The sequence below is a fragment of the Lemur catta genome, chromosome 15 (genome assembly GCF_020740605.2).
Source record: "Lemur catta isolate mLemCat1 chromosome 15, mLemCat1.pri, whole genome shotgun sequence".
In the NCBI taxonomy this organism is placed as follows: Eukaryota; Metazoa; Chordata; class Mammalia; order Primates; family Lemuridae; genus Lemur; species Lemur catta.
The window spans coordinates 7,547,187-7,566,623 of NC_059142.1; the positions used below are offsets into that span (position 1 = coordinate 7,547,187).

At 37.2% G+C, this 19,437-nt stretch overlaps 1 protein-coding gene across 3 annotated transcripts in view; it reads right to left on the bottom strand.

Moving 5' to 3' along the window:
• MAP2K4 (mitogen-activated protein kinase kinase 4) overlaps positions 1-19,437 on the bottom strand; it is a 127,325-nt gene that overhangs the window by 50,313 nt on the left and 57,575 nt on the right. For all 3 annotated transcript variants that reach the window (XM_045527066.1, XM_045527068.1, XM_045527067.1), the window contains 2 exons: positions 13,760-13,934; positions 175-294 (listed from right to left, as the gene is read on the bottom strand). In XM_045527066.1, the coding sequence (XP_045383022.1) occupies positions 175-294; positions 13,760-13,934 (295 nt within the window). The remainder of the gene's footprint in view (positions 1-174; positions 295-13,759; positions 13,935-19,437) is intronic.

The window sequence follows — 19,437 nt, forward strand, 5'->3', positions numbered from 1 at the left end:
AATGAATAGTGAAAGTTAATGTGTTAATAATCATGGCTATATAATAAAATATTGAGATACTAACTTATTACTAATTTATGGTATTTAACTGAAGATTAGAATCTAATCCTGCCATCTTATTTGCCCCAATTAGATATTCATTCGTCAGTTAAAACACAAAAAGTTTACTCCTACCTCTCGGAAGAGTGCACCATAAAACTGAACAATGTATGGGCAATCACTACTCCGCATTACTACGTCCAAATCCATAAGAAGTTGTTTTTGTTCTTTTTCATCCACTGTTGACCGAATTCTCTGGAAAAGAATGACAAAAGATGTTACAAAAACATAAAACAATTTTAGAAACAATTTTAGAAACTTCTACCACAAGACTGAAAATTACCAAACTTCACAAATATTAACCAGACATGAAAATTATCGTCCTTCCTTATGCTTTGTAAGAATAATTTTTATCACAGAAAATTTAACAAAATAGCACTTAGGAATTCTTTAAAGGCCACAGAGCTTTTTAACCACAAGCATTCACTAATGATGTTGGAAGTTATGCAATAAAGTTCTTGAGCAGTGAAAGTTAACCCCCACATGCAAATATAAAGCAAATCATTATGAGTTATAACAGTTTTCATATGAATAACTATAAGTAGCTTCATATATACTTTTAATCACCATTTCAGAATTGTATGGAATCTAAACATCTAATACAAGAAAATCCCTTTTCACTCCCTAACATCCTCATACCGTAGCATCCTCATTCACAGAGATGGAAAACCGTCCAGAACAGGAAAAAGAGCACAAGAAAAAGAGCACTGGACTCAGTGAACAAACAAGAGTCCAGGTCTCACAAATCCTAGACTGGGACTCCCACCTTTCACCACACTTCTTATACATTAAGAACAAAAAGTTCTAGCTGACTCTCCAACCCATGAGTCAGCATGCAGGGCAACAAAAACCTGTGGAAGAAAACCTAAAAATGAGGGAACAGGACTCTTTTTATCTATTCCTAAGCTGAAGAAGCCCTCCTTCATACACTGCAGACCTGGGACATATCCCTAACCAAGCCACACAACAACTTCTCTGCACATTTCTAAGAGACTGCCAGAAATCAATAAGTACCCCCACCTCCCACCCAGGAACAATACAGAACATAGAGGTGTTCAGAGCGACAGTCCCCACTGCACCAGAGATAACAAAGAATCAAGTTCAGAAATCATAAAACATTAATAATGGAATTATAGTGTAACATCAAAGCACGCACACAACTTCTGTTCTCACAAAAAAGTTCACAATGCCACACTGAACCACTGTGTACAATATATAGCACACACTTACAAGGCATGTTAGTTATCAAAAAATACACAAGGTAGCATTTTGTCTTCCGAAGACTTCAAGGTATCTGTCAGTGTTCTTGAAAGGGCTGAAGGTAGTCAATTACATTTCTGAGCCAATTTTACAGAAGTGAAGTCAGAGGCACAGAAAAAGATACAAATATGTATTCCATGGGACATGAGAATAAGCAGTTGTTTAAGGAATAGAAGTAGGTTTTCTCAGTTTCATTTTTGACTCTAAATGATGAATTCCATATACTCCAAACACAAATTTAATTTTGCTACTTAAAATTTATAACTTGCTAGCTATAGTGGTCCATACCAAGTAAAACTTATTAACTGGCATCCATCTTAAATACACAGATTTATCTAAAACTTTTACATTAAATATCACTGCCCAGATAAACAAGGAAAAAATAAGAATAAAAAATAGAAACAAAATAAGACTAGTTCTGTTACATTAAGAAATTTCCCTTCTCTCTCATTTCTGTATTTTCATAGTTTGGTGATTAATAATCTTGCTTTTAATCAATATCTGTATAATATTTTCTTAAAAAGGATATACTTAAAAAGTCAAAATAGCGCAGACGTGATTTGTATTTGTTCAAAACATGACATTGATAATTTTTGTAAACATTTTAACTACATTTATATCTGTTTTGTAGAAAATGACTAAAAGTGTGGCTGTGAAAATACTAATTCAAGAAGGTAATTATTTTTAAAAGAATCTTAATAATCCCATATAGCTAAATTTAAAACAGACTAAGTTGTTGATTAGAGACGAGCAGGGATGAAAAATTAAATGACCCTTTAGTTGCAGATTTCCACCTACTAGTTAAAGCACTCTCACTATAAAAGGTTGAAAAACATATTTTTTTCCTATTTTTACTTTTATGAATATATTGGCAAATGTAAATTTACCAACACACACACTTATAAAATACTGTAAGATGTCCTGTTTGCTAGTTTACTTTGTTTCCTGAAACTGGTTATGTGGTTTTCTAAATTTTTTGTACAAATACTTACATTCAGCTCTTAGAAAGCATATTACAATCAAAACCTCATTAGTTATCATCAATAACTGACTTTTGGAAGCCAATTTCCAAACTCCCTATTTTTTTCAATACATGTTACTGCATGATCTAGAGGCCTAATTGAAGTCCCAGCATCTGACTGATATCTGATACTTAAACAATCCCTGACAGAATTGTCATTAACCAGGCTGGGTGCTATAGCTCATGCCTGTAATCCCAGAATTTATGGGAGGCCGAGGCAGGAGGACTGCTTGAGGCCAGGAGTTTGACACCAGCCTGGACAACACAGTGAGACCCTACTGTCTCTACAAAAATAAATTAGATAGATAGATAGATAGATAGATAATTTTATTAACCAGAATGTAGACAGAGTTTCTGGCATAGCTCTAACCTTTGACATCATCAGTATGGCAGAAAAGCTATTGATCTGTAACATATTCTTCAATGCCACTTCTAGTATAAAATAGGACATAAAGAGGCTGGAAGGCCTACTGATCTAACATGGAATTGTGTTCCCGGATGCTTTTTAGCAGATTAATACCTCCTCATACTCTCTGAACATTTTATCCAAGTATATGGCAGTGGTTAGAAGAGTAGCTGTGGGTATTATATTTGAATTGTTTGGGAATGAGCAAGTACAGCTAACTCTTACTAAATTAATTCAAAAGGCCTAAAGGAACTCAAAAGGCTATTTAAACTACAAGTACATGCCTACAATAGCATTAACTTCAAATTAATGATTTTAATTCAATAACTCAATAAATAATTCTAGTTGGAGAATACTTAATGATAATCAATGATTCAAACTAGAGAATACTTAGTTACAAACAACACTACCGAGAGAGTTTTTCTAAGGGAACATCAGAGCAGTATCTATGAGAAAGATTTCTAACATTTGAAATAAGCAATGCCAAGATCTTCTAATATTAAAGGAGCACAGCTACCTAAAAATTGAACACATCAATAAGAACAAACTTCTCTTCCCTTTATAAAGCTGTCCTGAATAGACGGTACAGAAAAATGGAAGTCCAAAGTGAAGTCAATTATTACTTGAAATTCTCTCGTAATTATTATTTTTAGAAACCAAATCTACTGATAAAACCTTGAATAACAGGAAATTTTTCATTTATTTATATCATAAATTTAAAAGTTAGGTAAGGCTGATGGTTTTTTTTTTTTAAATAAAGAGTGGAATGAAAACCCCACATGAGACGACAAAATATTTAAGAAAATTATCTCAAGAATGTTAAGTTTTTTAAAAGTTTCACTTTTATCCAAATATCAGAACTCATCAAAATCATTCTTTTTATTCATTATGGGGTTACTGAACTCTTTTATTTGTCACCAGTTTATTAACTTAGCTTAAGTTATTACATGTCCTTGGGACAAATTAAACTGTATTACTTAAAACACAATCCGCATCTTTTCCCAATTATTGAAAGTATTTTCAGATTATTTCAAGTTTTAATTTATTTGGAATATGGGGGCTGTCTGGAAAGTATCCAGAATTGTTAATGCAATGAGAACAGTTACGTGGCTGGATACATTCCAGACAGCCCGTGTTCAACTTAAAGAAAACATTTAAAATCAAAACAAGAACTACCCTACATATGTAAGCAGTTTTCTACAATGAGAAAATTTATAAACTTGAAGTTAAAATTCTAAAAAGTGTCATCCAAATCTGTATTCAAAGTTGAATATAAGCCTAGTAAAAGTTTAAAAGCAGGTAGATACCAATAAAAACAGCATGTAGATAGATACAGGTCAGAAATGCCAAAATGACTCCAATTCAGAGTCAATAACAGACACAAAGAAAAAGGATTAAATTAAATTCCCAGTTTTCTGGTTTTAGAACTATTAATATTATACAGCCACAAATTCAGTTGCTGGAAGTTCTTTATGGACTAGGCTGCAGTAAAAGAAAGTTAACAAGTTCCATAGGATAAGCTAAAAATTTTCATTTAGAAATGATCCTCTTGCCCTCTCCCAGCCCATCGAAAATTACAGGAATGGCCGGGCGTGGTGGCTCAAGCCTATAATCCTAGCACTCTGGGAGGCCGAGGTGGGAGGATCATTTGAGCTCAGCAGTTCAAGATGGGCCTGAGCAAGAATGAGACCCCTGTTTCCACTAAAAATAGAAAAAAATTGGCCATCCAACTAAAAATAGAAACAGAAAATTAGTCAGGCATGGTGGTGCAGGCCTGTAGTCCCAGCTACTAGGGAGGCTGAGGCAAGAGGATCACTTGAGCCCAGGAGTTTGAGGTTGCTGTGAGCTAGTCTGACGCCACAGCACTCCAGCTGGGGCAACAGACCAAGAAGACTCTGTCTCAAAAAAAAAAAAAAAAATCACAGGAATATCCACTTTGAGAATAGTCCCAATAGTCCCAGTTATACAGAAGGGGCCCAATACTAAGAAGTTGTTGAAAGGTTGCTTTCCTTCTTTTTGTGCAACATGGCATCTAGAAGTTATTGGCAAATTTAAATGGTGACAGCTTACTCTTTTTTTTAACAACTTGAATTTAAGGTGTAAATAACACTTTTACTGATACTGAACAACTACGTAAATGTGGTACAGTTCTAGATGTCCTCTAATTTTACACTGAGATCTCCAGGGGAGCTGTCTCTTCACATTGACATGATCCTCTAGCCTATGTCCAAACACACCTCCCACATACCATGTGTTGGTTCTCATCAGGGATGAATGGCAAGTGATAAAACCAACATCAGTGAGTATGAAGAATTTTCAAGTAGATTATGACGCACTGTTGTAAAGAAAAGGGATTAAAGGGAACTGATAAAACTAAATTCACTGAAGGACTGGAGGTGGGAAGGGCAGAGGAAAAAGAAGCAAACAGGAGGATGGATGGAAACAGGCAGTATATGTTCCCAAAGAAAACTAATTTGACCCCTTCTTACTGAGATATTATGCCATAATCCAGTCATAACGGTGACTTTTTTTGTTTACCTTTCTTTTCTAAACTTATTTTCAGGGGTGAGAAGAGACAGGGAGAGAAAATAGAGGGAAAGAGAATGATAATGAAGCAATCGCCATTAACCAGGTAAGGTCAGGAAGACTCCAATGTGGCAAAGAGAAAAGGAAGGAAGGCTGATAGCATGATAACTATGGGTGGAATTGTAGAGGAAGCAAAAGTAAGAAAGGCTCACAGTGTAGGTTCTAAGAAGCAGGTCACCAAATAGCATTTTGCCTAGGTGCTAAGTAAATACCTAGCTGATTCTGATAGTGATTCTTGCCACTCACTCTGATTCACAGTTAACCCTTGTATCTCCATGTTGGGGTTCTCAAAGATATCTCAGTTTCTAGAGACATCAGGCACACAATGCATGTGTAAGGAGGCACTCTAGGTTACCTGATCCCATTCCCGCTTAGAGAAAAGGAAAATAGGTTCATTATATACAAGAAAGACTCAGAGCAAAGAAGAACTCATGACAAGTCATACATACTCTTGATTAAAAACAGCAGTTCCATAGTTTGTATGACAGTTGTCAGTTCCTGGGATGTTCAGATTCCAGGCCAAAAGAATATGAGTCATCATCAAACATATCAGGAATCAAGAACTGAGGAGTCCAGAAACTGACTTTACAAACCAGTGGTGTCATAGACTGACTTGAAAAGAGCAATATAATCAAATAAACTTAAAGAATGGCCATCAATTCTGATACTATTTTTGTTTTGTTTTGAAGGTAGAAAATGTGTGGAGGAAATGAGATGTGGGGAGCATAAGAAGTGGAAAACTGATGTGGAAGGGCATAACCATCAGTCCTGGTAGATACAATCTCTAAATTCTCACATGACAAATGTTTTTCAGGGTTTTGTATGGCTCAGCTGAGGGTCCAGAGGGCAATATAGCAAGGTAGTAAGAGTAAAGTAAGAGACTCATATCCCTGCTGCATACGTTCACTCTTAGCTGCTTAGAGAAGTTAGGAGCAAGATAGGAATATTCCAAAGTGAAAGAGAGGTGAGTTCCCCAATCAGAAATTAGGGCACAGATATAAAAAAACTCAGCAAGGTGATGGATTCAATAACTATAGGGCTTTAGAGATTATTCCAGGCACTGACTAAAACAAACTGACATGGGTAAAATTATGCAAGCTACTAGTAATTTGGCCATTAGCAAGGCAAAGTGTCATTTTCAATTTACCACCAACCAAAGTGAGAACACCAGAAGATATTTACTCTTCAGCAGTTATGTGGGATCTGCTATCACTAATAGTTAGCTAAAGCTCATATTTCAGTGCATGTGGCTCATTCCTCTACATAAGCACTTATTGTCATCTAAGGTTACCAAAAGAATCTGTATTCCATATTTCAAGTAATTATCAGATGTCTTGACAAATTAATATGATGTCTAAAACAACCACTCCCAGGACAAAAACCAAACCAAAAGCTCCCTATAATGACAGCCGTCTATCTTTTGTACCAAGTAAACATTGGTAAATATCTACTGGCCATGCAGAAATCCTAGAACTGGTACATGAACAAACACATCACATGGGACCTTAGGTGGAACTCTTCTCCAAAGAAAATGAAGAGTAATATAATAAAGATTCAACAGTATTACATTTAAAGTCAAAAGATGAAAATAACAAAAATTACCTTAAATGATACAGTTGTGATAATGATACTTTGAAAATGTGTCCAGTTTCTGTGATCTGCAAACACCAATACTGCTATGCCATAAACACACTCTTGTTCATTAAACGTTCCTTGCTAAAGACCCCCTCTAAGGTTAGCATCTGTGAATAAAATATGAAGGGGAGTCCACTGCCAGTCAACAACTGACTTCAGATCAACCTTAGTCAGTGATATAGGGGATAGGAGAGCAGGATCACACTCAGATCCCAAGGCGTCACCACTATTCTGATCCTTACAAATAAATATGCTGCTTTCCCAGCAGAAATGTCCAAAATTCAGCTCTAATACAAAGCTGGAAAAGCCTAAAAACCACTGCAGCACATCAATATGCTATCACCTTCCATTGTGCCACAGGAAATCTTAGGCATTCTTATTTTCCTGACTTGCAAAACAAAGATTCTATCTATTCCACAGATGTAGCAAGACTCATCCTTGGTGCACAAGTTCCTCCTTAGCTACTAGAGTCTTCTAACTCGATCATACATAAAAATGCCCATTACATCTCACAATGCCATCACTAATAAGGTCAAAGCAGATGGCAACATTAGCCAAAACAAACAGTAAAAAGAAGCAAGATATCTAGAATTCTTATCACAGATAAAAAATTTCCTTTTATGTCAAAAAAGTAACAAATAGTATTTAAGTCAGTTGTTTTAAATTACAAACACACATATACTTTTACTATGGCCAGAAGGATCTTAATTGCAAAATCTTAATTGCAAAATCATCCAAGTCTTTTAAAATAAATTTAATGAACTCCCAGTTGTATCTTGGCCTAATTAATTGATTAATTAATAGCAATACTTCCCATTCTTCTCACTGGTGGATACTGAGGCCCAATTAATTAATTCCTTTTACATTACCTTCTGTTATGCACAGAGAACTTGGGAGATCAGTTCCACAGGAATAGGTTATATTACATCATAGGAAGAGCTACCCTGAGGATACAGTTAATGAAACAACCTTGATATGCTTTGATATGAGTGGTATCATCTTCTTCCTCTTTATTAACTATATCATCCACATTTAAAGAGCACAATGTCAGTCTTAACATTGAAAGTTTGAAGGACCTAAAGATCATAAATAACAGATCATCACTCCAGTACCCACGACAATAAAGCGAGACAACAATAGAAACCTAATATATAACCAATTTCAGAGGTATGGCCATAAGACAACAAAGAATGATAGAAAATATGCAGGAAATATATCAAATATGAGTTCAGATGACCTCCATGCAGAGTGAGGTGTGATAAGACAGGTTTTTCTCTCAATAACTATATAAGACGGGAAGTAGTCCAATATCACAATTCATTTTGGTCAACCAAGTGTTGGTAGGTTTCAAAAACTAGATATCCAGAATGTTTAGAAACATACAATGGTTAGGCCGGGCGCGGTGGCTCACGCCTGTAATCCTAGCACTCTGGGAGGCCGAGGCGGGTGGATTGCTTGAGGTCAGGAGTTCGAGACCAGCCTGAGCAAGAGTGAGACCCCGTCTCTACTAAAAATAGAAAGAAATTATCTGGCCAACTAAAAACATATATACAAAAAATTAGCCGGGCATGGTGGCGCATGTCTGTAGTCCCAGCTACTCGGGAGGCTGAGGCAGTAGGATCACCCGAGCCCAGGAGTTTGAGGTTGCTGTGAGCTAGGCTGATGCCACGGCACTCACTCTAGCCCGGGCAACAGAGCGAGACTCTGTCTCAAAAAAAAAAAAAAAAAAGAAAGAAACATACAATGGTTGATTAAAATTCACCTAGAACAATCACCACTTCCAAACTGTCCTGCTTAGACCCCTATTGTTTCCTCAGAACTGCTACCATGTGGGCTTCCAATATGACTGTAGACAGGGTCTCTACTTCCTATCCCCTACATCAACCAGAATAATATTGATTTTGTCTATTTATTATTGGGTTCCACATACAATTCTGTTAACATACAGAACCCACAGTCTGAAAACCACTAACTTGGAGCAACAGCAAAAGCAGCATACAGAGTTCCAACCCCAACTACACAAGGGACCAGAGTTAAAGGCTGATTAGAGGGCAGCCCTGCCGCATCCCTGGTATCTGCCCATTCCCCCAAGTTCTCCACTTTAACACTTTTCATATGAAACACCACAGCTTTTAAGCAATATTAGGAAGCATAAAATAATATGACTAAGTCAACTGCAGATGTCTTAAGTCACATGATCTGGCCAATCAAACAGGAACACAAGATACTAGAATCCAGTCTCAATTTTAAACAACATAGTCATGACTTCTGCATCCCACAAGTTAATTTGGATAATCAAATTAGGATCACTGTGGCCTTTCAAAACTGAATAAAACTGCCTAACAAAGCACTCTGTAACATCAAAAAAGAGTTTTTCCAATTTAAGGCCATCCCTGTCAAGTATCGTTCTAGCATTTTCAGAATAATATGCAAGACCAATGTTTAAACCCTAAAATGAACCTCCTTCTCCCATCATCACCTTAGTCCCCACAGAAATCATTCAGTAACAGAACTTTGAACAGAAGTGGTATGGTCCCTACAGTGGTGGGAAAACAAGCCAAGCCATACTCTTCCGATCCCTGACTTCCCACACTTGCCATACCATCTGCACCAAGGAGACCTACCAATCGGCAGACGAAAGCTCCACACTGCTCAAGGAAGGGCTGAGCTGCAAGCTGCTGATATTGTCAGTGGAGGGCTCTAGTCCTTCCAACTAAGCAGAGTTAAACTAGGTCTCAATTCCAGGTCAAGGACACTGAAGTCAAAAGACAAATACCATGAAGAGTCAGGAATGCAGGAATCAAGATCAGGTTACCAGGCCAGGATCAGGAACACTTAAATCAATGAAATAGAAGAGCTGAAAGAGTAGAGTTGAGGATCAATGGAACGAGTTAGGTAGATCACCAAAAGGGAAAAACACCTGAAACCCTTACATACAAGACCACATTACTAACTCAGTCTGGCCTAAGCACCTAACCACAAACAACTGAAAAGTCATAATGATCAACAGTGACAAATTTAACATAACATCTTATCCCCACCTACCTGCTCAACATTATTTAATTCCCACAAGATGGCAGCTTTACTGCAGCATTACCCTTCAGATAACAATCCAGATTACACTGCCTGCCATCTTTAATGAGAGCAACTTCATCGCCTTATGTTCCCTCTCATTTTCATTCTTTCTTTTCTACTCTCCTCTTTTTCTCACATAGCCTGTAAACATGAAAAGGGCATGCATAACTTCAAGAAGTCAATCTAGACATGAGTCTATAATAAAACAACAGGAAGCAGGTACTCTAGGCATGCAGGATTTACACTGTAAGCAGGGTCAGGGGAGGACACACTGTCAAACATTGGAGGTTCACAGTCTTTCTTCTCTGTTAGCAATCTGTGTAATTCCACTCAATGTCAGCCCACGGGTCTGAACTGTGATACTTCATCTACTCTTTCTAACTCTTTTCTCCTGTGCCCCTAGATTTGCTTGGACATCTTGATTTGGATCACCCAGTCCCCAACAATGCTGGGTGTTTCTCCCAGATCTGAATTTCTCTAACCCTAGCTCAGAAACCTAATCCTGATTGTTTCTTCAAACATTTGGTCTGAACCCTGGGCTTGACCTCAATTAACCCTGCCAGAGAGCTAAGCAGAGACACACAGTTTACTTAGAGGACAATGATTGTTCATGTCTAATTTTTTCATGCAGTGGTTAACCCACCATCATTCAAAATAGGGCATTAAATAAACATTATTTGCAGAGGATGTTGATCAAAGTCAGAAGTAAATACCTAGTCAGAATTTAAGGTTGTTGCAACAATGGCTTTGCCCCTGGGCAGCCCTAAAACTCAGTCATCCAGGCACAGGTAGATAAAATTCCCACTCACAGAAGAGCAAGAATTCTTTCCCTAGGCATGTGCAATTAAAACTGAGGGGTTAAAAAAGTACACATCTTAGGTCATAACACAGAACCCCACTGGCAGCTTGGGAGACTGTCCTCAGGCCAAAGGTCATGAAATTGTTTTAAGTATAATTCTTATATATACTATGTTATCTCACTGAATCTGGTTATATCTTAACTGATCTTTAGATTAAGTCTTAGAGATAATTATTTTGGGTAACTGAGAAGTCCCTTTTCAAACATGTGGCAAAATAAATTTGGGGAAGGGATTCCTCAAAACTAGAAATGAAGAATAATAAAAAGAAAACAAAATCAGGCTAATACCACAGTTTACTTTTATACAGATACTACAAGTACATCTTAAGAATAATTTCCAAGATAGACTTCATATCTAATAAAGCAATCCTTCATATTACCAAAGTGCACATTAAGATGCCAGCATAGAGCTACTACAAGTGTGTTTCTCATTTCACCAACAATGGAAAGCCCTCAGCTGTGTGAACCACTGTCTCATAGTTTCTTCACGTGTAAAATCTCGTATCTAACTACTTAATCATACACTGCTCTTCTTCTGTATATATGTGCTTGTCAATCTGGTCTGTATGCCTAAGTGATGAGCAAACAAACTCTCTGAAGTGTGATGAAAAACTATGCTTCTTTGAAGAAACCAAGAATAAATACATTTTAAAATGCATAGTAGATGGCATCCATCATCATCAATTGGTATCAAATTTTAATGTTAATGCAAAAACACTTACTCTCCCGGTATTAATGAAGTCATGGAATCCAATGGTACACCCCCCATCTGTATGTTACTTGATATGTCATACTGCTACCCTTCCTCATCCCAAACTGCTATGCTTGCTCAAGAGTTCAAGGCAGTAAAAAAGGTAGGTAGTACCACCTGGTGGGTATAGATGTGACAGGGTTTGTAAGTCCCATGACTGCCTTGGAAGCATACCTTAAGAGCTGGGATTTTTAATAGCATTCCAATCCGGGCTCTCACAGTAGACATGGATATGGTCAGATTACAAATAGTGGACAATAATTTCCTATTTTCACTCTTAATTCCTTCAAAACTTGAGTAAGCATTATATAACTTGAAATATCAAATTAATCACTCAGAAAACTTTTTTAAATGTCAAAATGAAGTAATTTCTTTACCTTTAAAACCTTTTAACCATGACTAGAGTTGACCCTTACTACTAAAACAGTTTATGATGTTGATCAACATAGTTGAAGCACACAGCACAAACTGAAAAAAGCAGGAAATAATTTTTTGTAAAGTACTTTCCTTAGTGCCTGGGAGAAAAGTTTAGAACTTCAGCTACATAGGAAAGCATTCCCTTAAGACCCAGCCAACTAAAACCAGATGTCACACACGGATAGCACATAAGGGCAATGAAACACTCATCCAGAAGAGTCTAAATAAAATGACTCTCTTTCCACTTATACTGCAGTGGCACATGGTAAGAATAGAGAAACCATTTCACATTCCAAGAAAACAGTATTTTGTCTTAACATATAATCCAGAGCACAGGTCTTAGCCTGTGTATTTTTAGAGGTCTATAGATTATATGCAAAATTTTGTGTACGTACACATCTTCCTATGAAAAGTCTATAGTTCTAACCACATTATAAAAATATAGTCAAAAACAAGGTCCAGAATCTATAGAAATAATCATAAAAATTTTCCCCACCACTAATTTAACATTACTTTCATATGACCCAGGAAAGAGAAATGCTCAACAATGGAGACTACAAGTTACAGTGATATGGCTCACAACAGACTTCTACACAGAAAGCATTTTATAATAATGATACAAATCTATTCCCAAATGTCAAATAAAAAACTGAGGCTCCTTCTCTCATAAAGCCACTTTGATGAACTCTCAAGAGATTAACATGAAGATGATTAGCTTTGACTATCTTCAAACCCAGTCTCAATTCTTTAAACTAGAACACCGTTCCCATAGGAATTTTTTATGTTCAATGAGAATATGGCCATATCTAGCTTTTTTCTTTTTAAATTGTCTCCCCCTCCCTCATTGCTGACTTTCCTGAAATATCTTATCCAGAACAAATATTTGTCAAACATCCGAACAAACAGATGAATAAATTACAATTACATAGACCCACTAGGAGTCAAATGGAAACCACCAGTTCATCACAGGTACCAACCAACAGAAGTTTGCACGTCTACTGGCCAAATCGCCATTTCTGGTCTTTTTTTTTTTTTTAATGAACATATTAAGTGGCCTGACACTCACAGTAAGGACAGAATGTGACATTATCACAAGGTATGAGTTTCAATACAACTTTAAAACCAGGGAACAGGGCAGTACTGAGTAGAGATGAAATAAACAAACAGAAGCCCAGCCGGTCAGGACCGAGTAAGGTTGAGGTTAGTGGCAACAGCATGTGTGTGGTTTCCAGGAAACCTTCAGTAAGACTGCTGTTAGCCCTAGCCCCGCACCTTGCCCAACCCAGTGTGCTGCCTCTTCTTCCAGCTCCCACCTGGCTCAGCGCAGCACTGCCCTGCTCCCAGGGGTGCAGCTGCCCAGCCTGAACTCACCTTGGCAGTAGAAGGGCCTGAAGTTTAAAACATGTTAATGCATCATGCCAAAAATGCAATGAACGTGCACACTTCATACACTTATGTTTGCAGGGAGATAGAAAATGTGCCACCAATAAGACAATCTCTACATAATACACCCTCAAAGAAGTCAAAGAAATAATTTTTCAAACATCCACATTTACCACAAAAGAAAGAACAGAACAATAGTGGTATGACTGCACCATGAAATTTCACCTAATGGATTAAAGTACCAAAAATAATCATGGCATCACCTACTTTAACTGCCATTATTTGCCCACTTGGTTTGTGGACCATTTTGTTGACAGAACCATAAGCTCCTCGTCCAATTTCTCCAAGGTCTTTCAAGTCCTCTGCAGTGAAATCCCAGTGTTGTTCAGGGGAGATCTTCAGTTTTCCTGATGACTCAATGCTGTGTGTTCTCAGTCTCTCTCTGTTAAAATATTGGGAAGCAATTTTTCCACATTTTAAAGAGGTTTTAACTTTTTTCTTTTAGCTAGCACTGATTAATGTGTGGGAAGATTTTTCTCATGAGTTACTAAAACAGTCTGACCTCCAGGTTTTTGGAGTTTTTTGTATGTGTCATCTTGTTTTTTTACATACCAAATTAACAAAGACCTAAATTTAGGTAGTCAGTAGACATAGCTTCAATGGGATTCATAAAACCAAATTACCATTTACTGATGAAACTAATCCTGCAGATCAGTTTTCATTCCCAAATACAAGATCTTGTTCAAATTTTGCAAAACTGTATTATCAAGTGAGAATTCCAAGAGCTGCAAGCCTCATTTCCAAAAAGTTTTTATCTTATCTTATCCAACATTAATTATTCCAAGGCCTCAATCTTTAGTTAGGACAGCTATTCCCAAAGTTTGCTACACCTGAGAATCCCAATGCTCAGTTATCATCCCATAGCAATTAAATCAGAATATCTGGAGATAGGAGTCAGAAAACAGTATTTTTAAAGATCCCCAGGTGATTCCAGTAATGTCTGGGAACTAATGCCTTAGGATATGGTCCTGTTCTTGTTAATACCATGCTGATGTGTGGAAAGAGTTAAATGAATAGCTAGCTGACTCTGAGAGGAATAGCCATGTGTTGCTATTCAACTGAACTTTTCAGCCCTTGCTCAACAGATAGGGGTGGGGGTGTGAAAAATGAGTGACCAGTGGACAAAAGAGCTCACTCATTACATATTTCCATTAAATAAAAAATCACCTCCAAAATCCCAACCTGGAGATCAAAGTATTAACTTCTAACCATGCTTTGTAAAAAAAGTAAATCCAATGGAAAATGTAAAATCAGTTTCTCTCTAGCTCTCTTCCTCACTCACACACAAATCCCAATGTGTAGAAACGAAACTATATCAACCTAGAGAGTGCAACATACATAAAGAGAAAGATTCCACTGAATATCAAGTACATTTTCCAATTTCATACTAAATGGTCAGAATCTCTTTTAAACTCTGATCTCATGCTACCAACAAGGAAAGTTTACATGCTTGGTCATTTATTTTTCTTCTTCCAAAATCTAGGAATGTTTTCTCCATTTAGTAAAATTATTCTCTGTAGCTATTTTTAAGGCTCTCAAAATACTTAGAATTTTAAAATATTTCCCCCAGAATCATATATATTAATAATAAACAAGATTAAAGGTTATAGTTCAAAGATTAATACACTCTGTCAACAACTTAGTAAACCAGCATTCCAAATAACAGATTCCCAAATCATAATAACTCATAACATCAGCTTTCATTCACACAAGTGCTTTTCAGTTCAAAATCCTTTCACTCGTATTATTTCATATGTTAGCATCCAGAGTCACAAGAACCCCAGTAATCAGTGGCATAAGTGACCATTTAGGTATAAGTGAAGTCAGAGCTCACCCTTTAAGATGGAAATCAGGTCTAGGCAAGAAGAGAGAAATTTTCCCAGTAATCTTTTTCATGAAGTAGTAGATTAAGCCAGGAAACATTCTAACATAAAGAAGTTCCAAGTATAATTATTATTGTTCTCTGATCACTGGCAAGTAAATATGGTCTCAATGGTTCAGTTTAATAACTAGTAAAACAGATAGCACCAGCCTACTGCTGATGGTAGCTGGAAAAAGTGAATTAAAATTACTCGTAAACTGGAGCAACATTTAAAAAGTATTCACTAGTTTAAGGGCTGTGGCAGACAGGCTCCAAGAGATCCCTAAGATCCCCACCTTCCTGGCACTAACCCTTTTGTGTAAGCTCCTCTCTTTGAGTGTGGGTGGTACCTGTGACTTGTTTCTAACCAACAGAATATGGTGAAGGTGATGCAATATCACTCTTATGATCACATGATATGACACTTCTTACAAGCATTCTTGAGAACGCAAATGAAAGGAATGATGTTATTATATAAAATCACAGAATAAAAAGTTACAATATTATCTCTATTACTTTAAAGATCAAATTTTAGTATTATAGAGTATCTCTGCTAATAGTTTAGCTGACTGTAGTCTCTTGTATGATTTTGGGATAAAGTCCTTTTTTTCTTTTTGAAAGTGAACCGGCTGAAAACTAATAGATGTGGGATATCTTCTTGAGTTAATGAAAATGTCCAAAAACTGAATATAGTGTCAGATACACAACTCTGTGAATACACTAAAAGCAATTAACTGTACACTTTAAATGTGTGAATTGCAGAGTATGTGAATTGTACCTCAGTAAAGCTGTTAAAAGAAAAAGGTGAAGAGGACGATGTGATTACTATCTAGAGTTTTAAGTTTTTCATTTAGACGGAAAAAGAGTTGTAAAAACCATGGAAAAACTTGCCATGGTTATGACAACACAAAGGTATGTTCATACAATTGTCATTAATACTGGGCTGGCAATTTTTCCAGTAAAACTGAGTCCATTTCACAGCTATTGTTTTAACAATTAGTCCAACCATGATGGCTTCAAAGGAGGACTGTACATAAATACAGCACTGGACTGACTAAACCTGGAAGCCTGACCTGAACCTTACCATTGAACTTTAGGCAGTCAAATCATTTCTGTCCTAAACTACAAAAGAGGTCTAGGAAAGAATGTGAACAATAGAAAACACATTCATTGAGAAGATAGGTGAAAAGTAACAACCAGTAAAGATATAAAGTTGCCCTTATTTGTTAAGTATTTACCTACAGTTATACTCTTAAGAAAAAAGTTCCCTGACTGCCCCTTGGAATAGACTTTCTTGAGAACATAATTCCTAAATATCTCTCATCTTTCCCTTTATAATTTTCTAGCCATAATTTTCAACAGGCCACCCTTATATGCTTTATGAACACTCCATAGGGTTCTGACTCCAAGCTCCTAATTACCAACCTGGGAAACCTAGGCAAGAGCCTCTGTGACAGTAAATACCAGCTGCCACCCAATATCCATTCTCCTCTTCATCCTTCCTAATGAGATCCTCCTTTGTTTGGAGCTGCAATGCACCCAGCTAAAAGGCTACACTTCTCAACTGCTATGAACATCTCAAAATTCTATGTTAAAGCCCTAACCCCCAACGTGACTGTATTGAAGATAGGGCATATAAGGAGGTAATTAAAGTTAAATGAATCTAATGAAGGATGGGTCCTTAATCCAGTAGGATTAGTGTCCTTGTAAGAGACACCAGAGAGCTCACTCTCTTCCCACGCACACGAAGAAGAGGTCACATGGGACGCAGTGAGACGGTGGCTGCCTGTAAGCCAAGGAAAGAGGCTTCGGATTGAAATCTACCTGGCCCGCACCTTGACTGTGAATTTCCCAGCCTCCAGAACTATCAGAAATAAATTTCTGTTGCTTAAGATACACAGTAAGTGGTAACTTTTTACGGCAGCTTGAACTAAGATGCCAACATTCCTTGCAGTTAGAATTGGCAAATATGAACACAGCACTTAAAAGAAGCTGACTCAGCTGGAAAGAAGGTCCATTTCCTTTTCCCTCATTCTCCTTCTTGTTGCCTGGATGTAGGTAATGACTATAACTCCAGGTAATGACTATAACTCCTCAACGCCCTTTGGAATGGAAACAATGTCCTGAGAATGATGGAGCAGAAAATAAAAGCACTGTAGACTCTGATGACAATGAAGCCACAACAACAGTAACCTGCCTGTCTCCAGACTGATATAAAGGAAAAGGGAGATAAACCATCTGGTTGAAGCCATTATTTGTTCTTGTCCTAGTAGTTGTTTATGTGCAAACAAACTTACTTTCAAATAATACAGGCCCTAGCACTATTTTATTTCCCAGTGATTCAGAAAGGAGGTAGTGCCCCCACCCCAGCATCTGAAGTGAGGATAAGAAGACTGGGCAGAAGTTTCCTCATCACAATCACTGGGAAGTACAATTAACATTTAGTGGCTGGAGGCCAAGGATGCTAAATGTCTTAAAATCCACAGGCCAGTTCCAGACAACAGGCCAAAAGCACTTTCTTGAATAGAATCCTTAACTCTGGTGCCCTTGACTTCTTAGAATCCTACTATCCCATATCTAATAAGTCTTGGTTCCCAGAGACTCAGCAGTTCCATATTCTAGAGAAAATTCTGTAAGAAAAACTGACACAGATGCTTTGGGCATTCAACAGAAATGAAGTACATATGTTTGTAAATGTGATGTCTGCAGAACACGGAACATTATAGGTAGAATACTTAATACAGGGTTTGAATTCATATAATATATGCCTCATTTAATGTACAGAAATTATATATCTTTTTGTTTTTGTTTTTGACACAGGGTCTCACTCTGTTGTCCAGGCTAGAGTGTAGTGGCGTCATCGTAGCTCACTGCAACCTTAAATTCCTGGGCTCAAGTGACGCTCCTGCCTCAGTCTTCTGAGTAGCTGGGACTACAGGTGTGTGCCAACATGCCCGGCTAATTTTTCTATTTTTTGTAGAGATGGGGGTCTCGCTCTTGCTCAGGCTGGTCTCGAACTCCTGGCCTCAAGCAATCCTCCCACCTCGGCCTCCAAAAGTGCCAGGATTACAGGCGTGAGCAACTGCGCCCAGCCCAGAAATTATATTTTAAAATCAGGGACATATCTTGTTATATGAAAATCTGAAAACTGTCATTTTTGAGCCTACATATTTATACTGAATTCCCTTCTGGTTACTTTCTTTGATTAATTCATCCTCTTATAGAAATGACCAATGTTTCCATTTACTATTTAATACTGAATCAGTGTTACTGTGTTTTAGTTGTCATCCTTTCATTGACCTAATCTATAAATTTCTGAAAACCCACAGATTCCAAAAAACTAAAGAATTGTGACATAATGTTCCAAAACAGTAATCAGACGGGGCATTGGGAAAGATGTGTTTCTATCCAATGTGTCTAATAAAGCTGTCTGGGGCTTTGTATATAGGCAGACTCATCTCTAATGTTTTTTTATAGAAACACAGTTGCATAGCCAAGGAAGTTACTACTTTGGACAGCTCTAGCCACACCCTCCACCTCTACCCACACCCCTCTACTAAATACAGTGTATTTGCTATGCAAATTCAGCAGCAGAAGTACCTGAGTCTCTTTTTCCAACTAGATCACCCAAATCTCAAATCCCTCCTAAAGCTACACAGGTAGAAGATAAATAAAAAGGAAAAAAATCATAAGCCAGAAAAAAACCACTATTAACAATTTAGTACATATTCTTTTGTATTTTCCTATGCCATTTGAATAGGTTATAAGTGGTGTGCCTACTGCTTTATAGATTTCATTTAATATATTTTAATGTAGTAGTCACTAAATAATCCATATCATTAATGGCTGCATAGCAAGTCTGCACTGATTTAAGCAGCACCAGCAGAGTATCTACTGTATCTAGTCAACAGCACCCTTTTTCCTCAGGCCAATTTGAAAGGTGATATGGGTTAGATCATTCTTTTCAATTGCGTTTTGTTTCATTACTCTTAGAGTAGAACATTCTGACGCTATTTATGTGAAC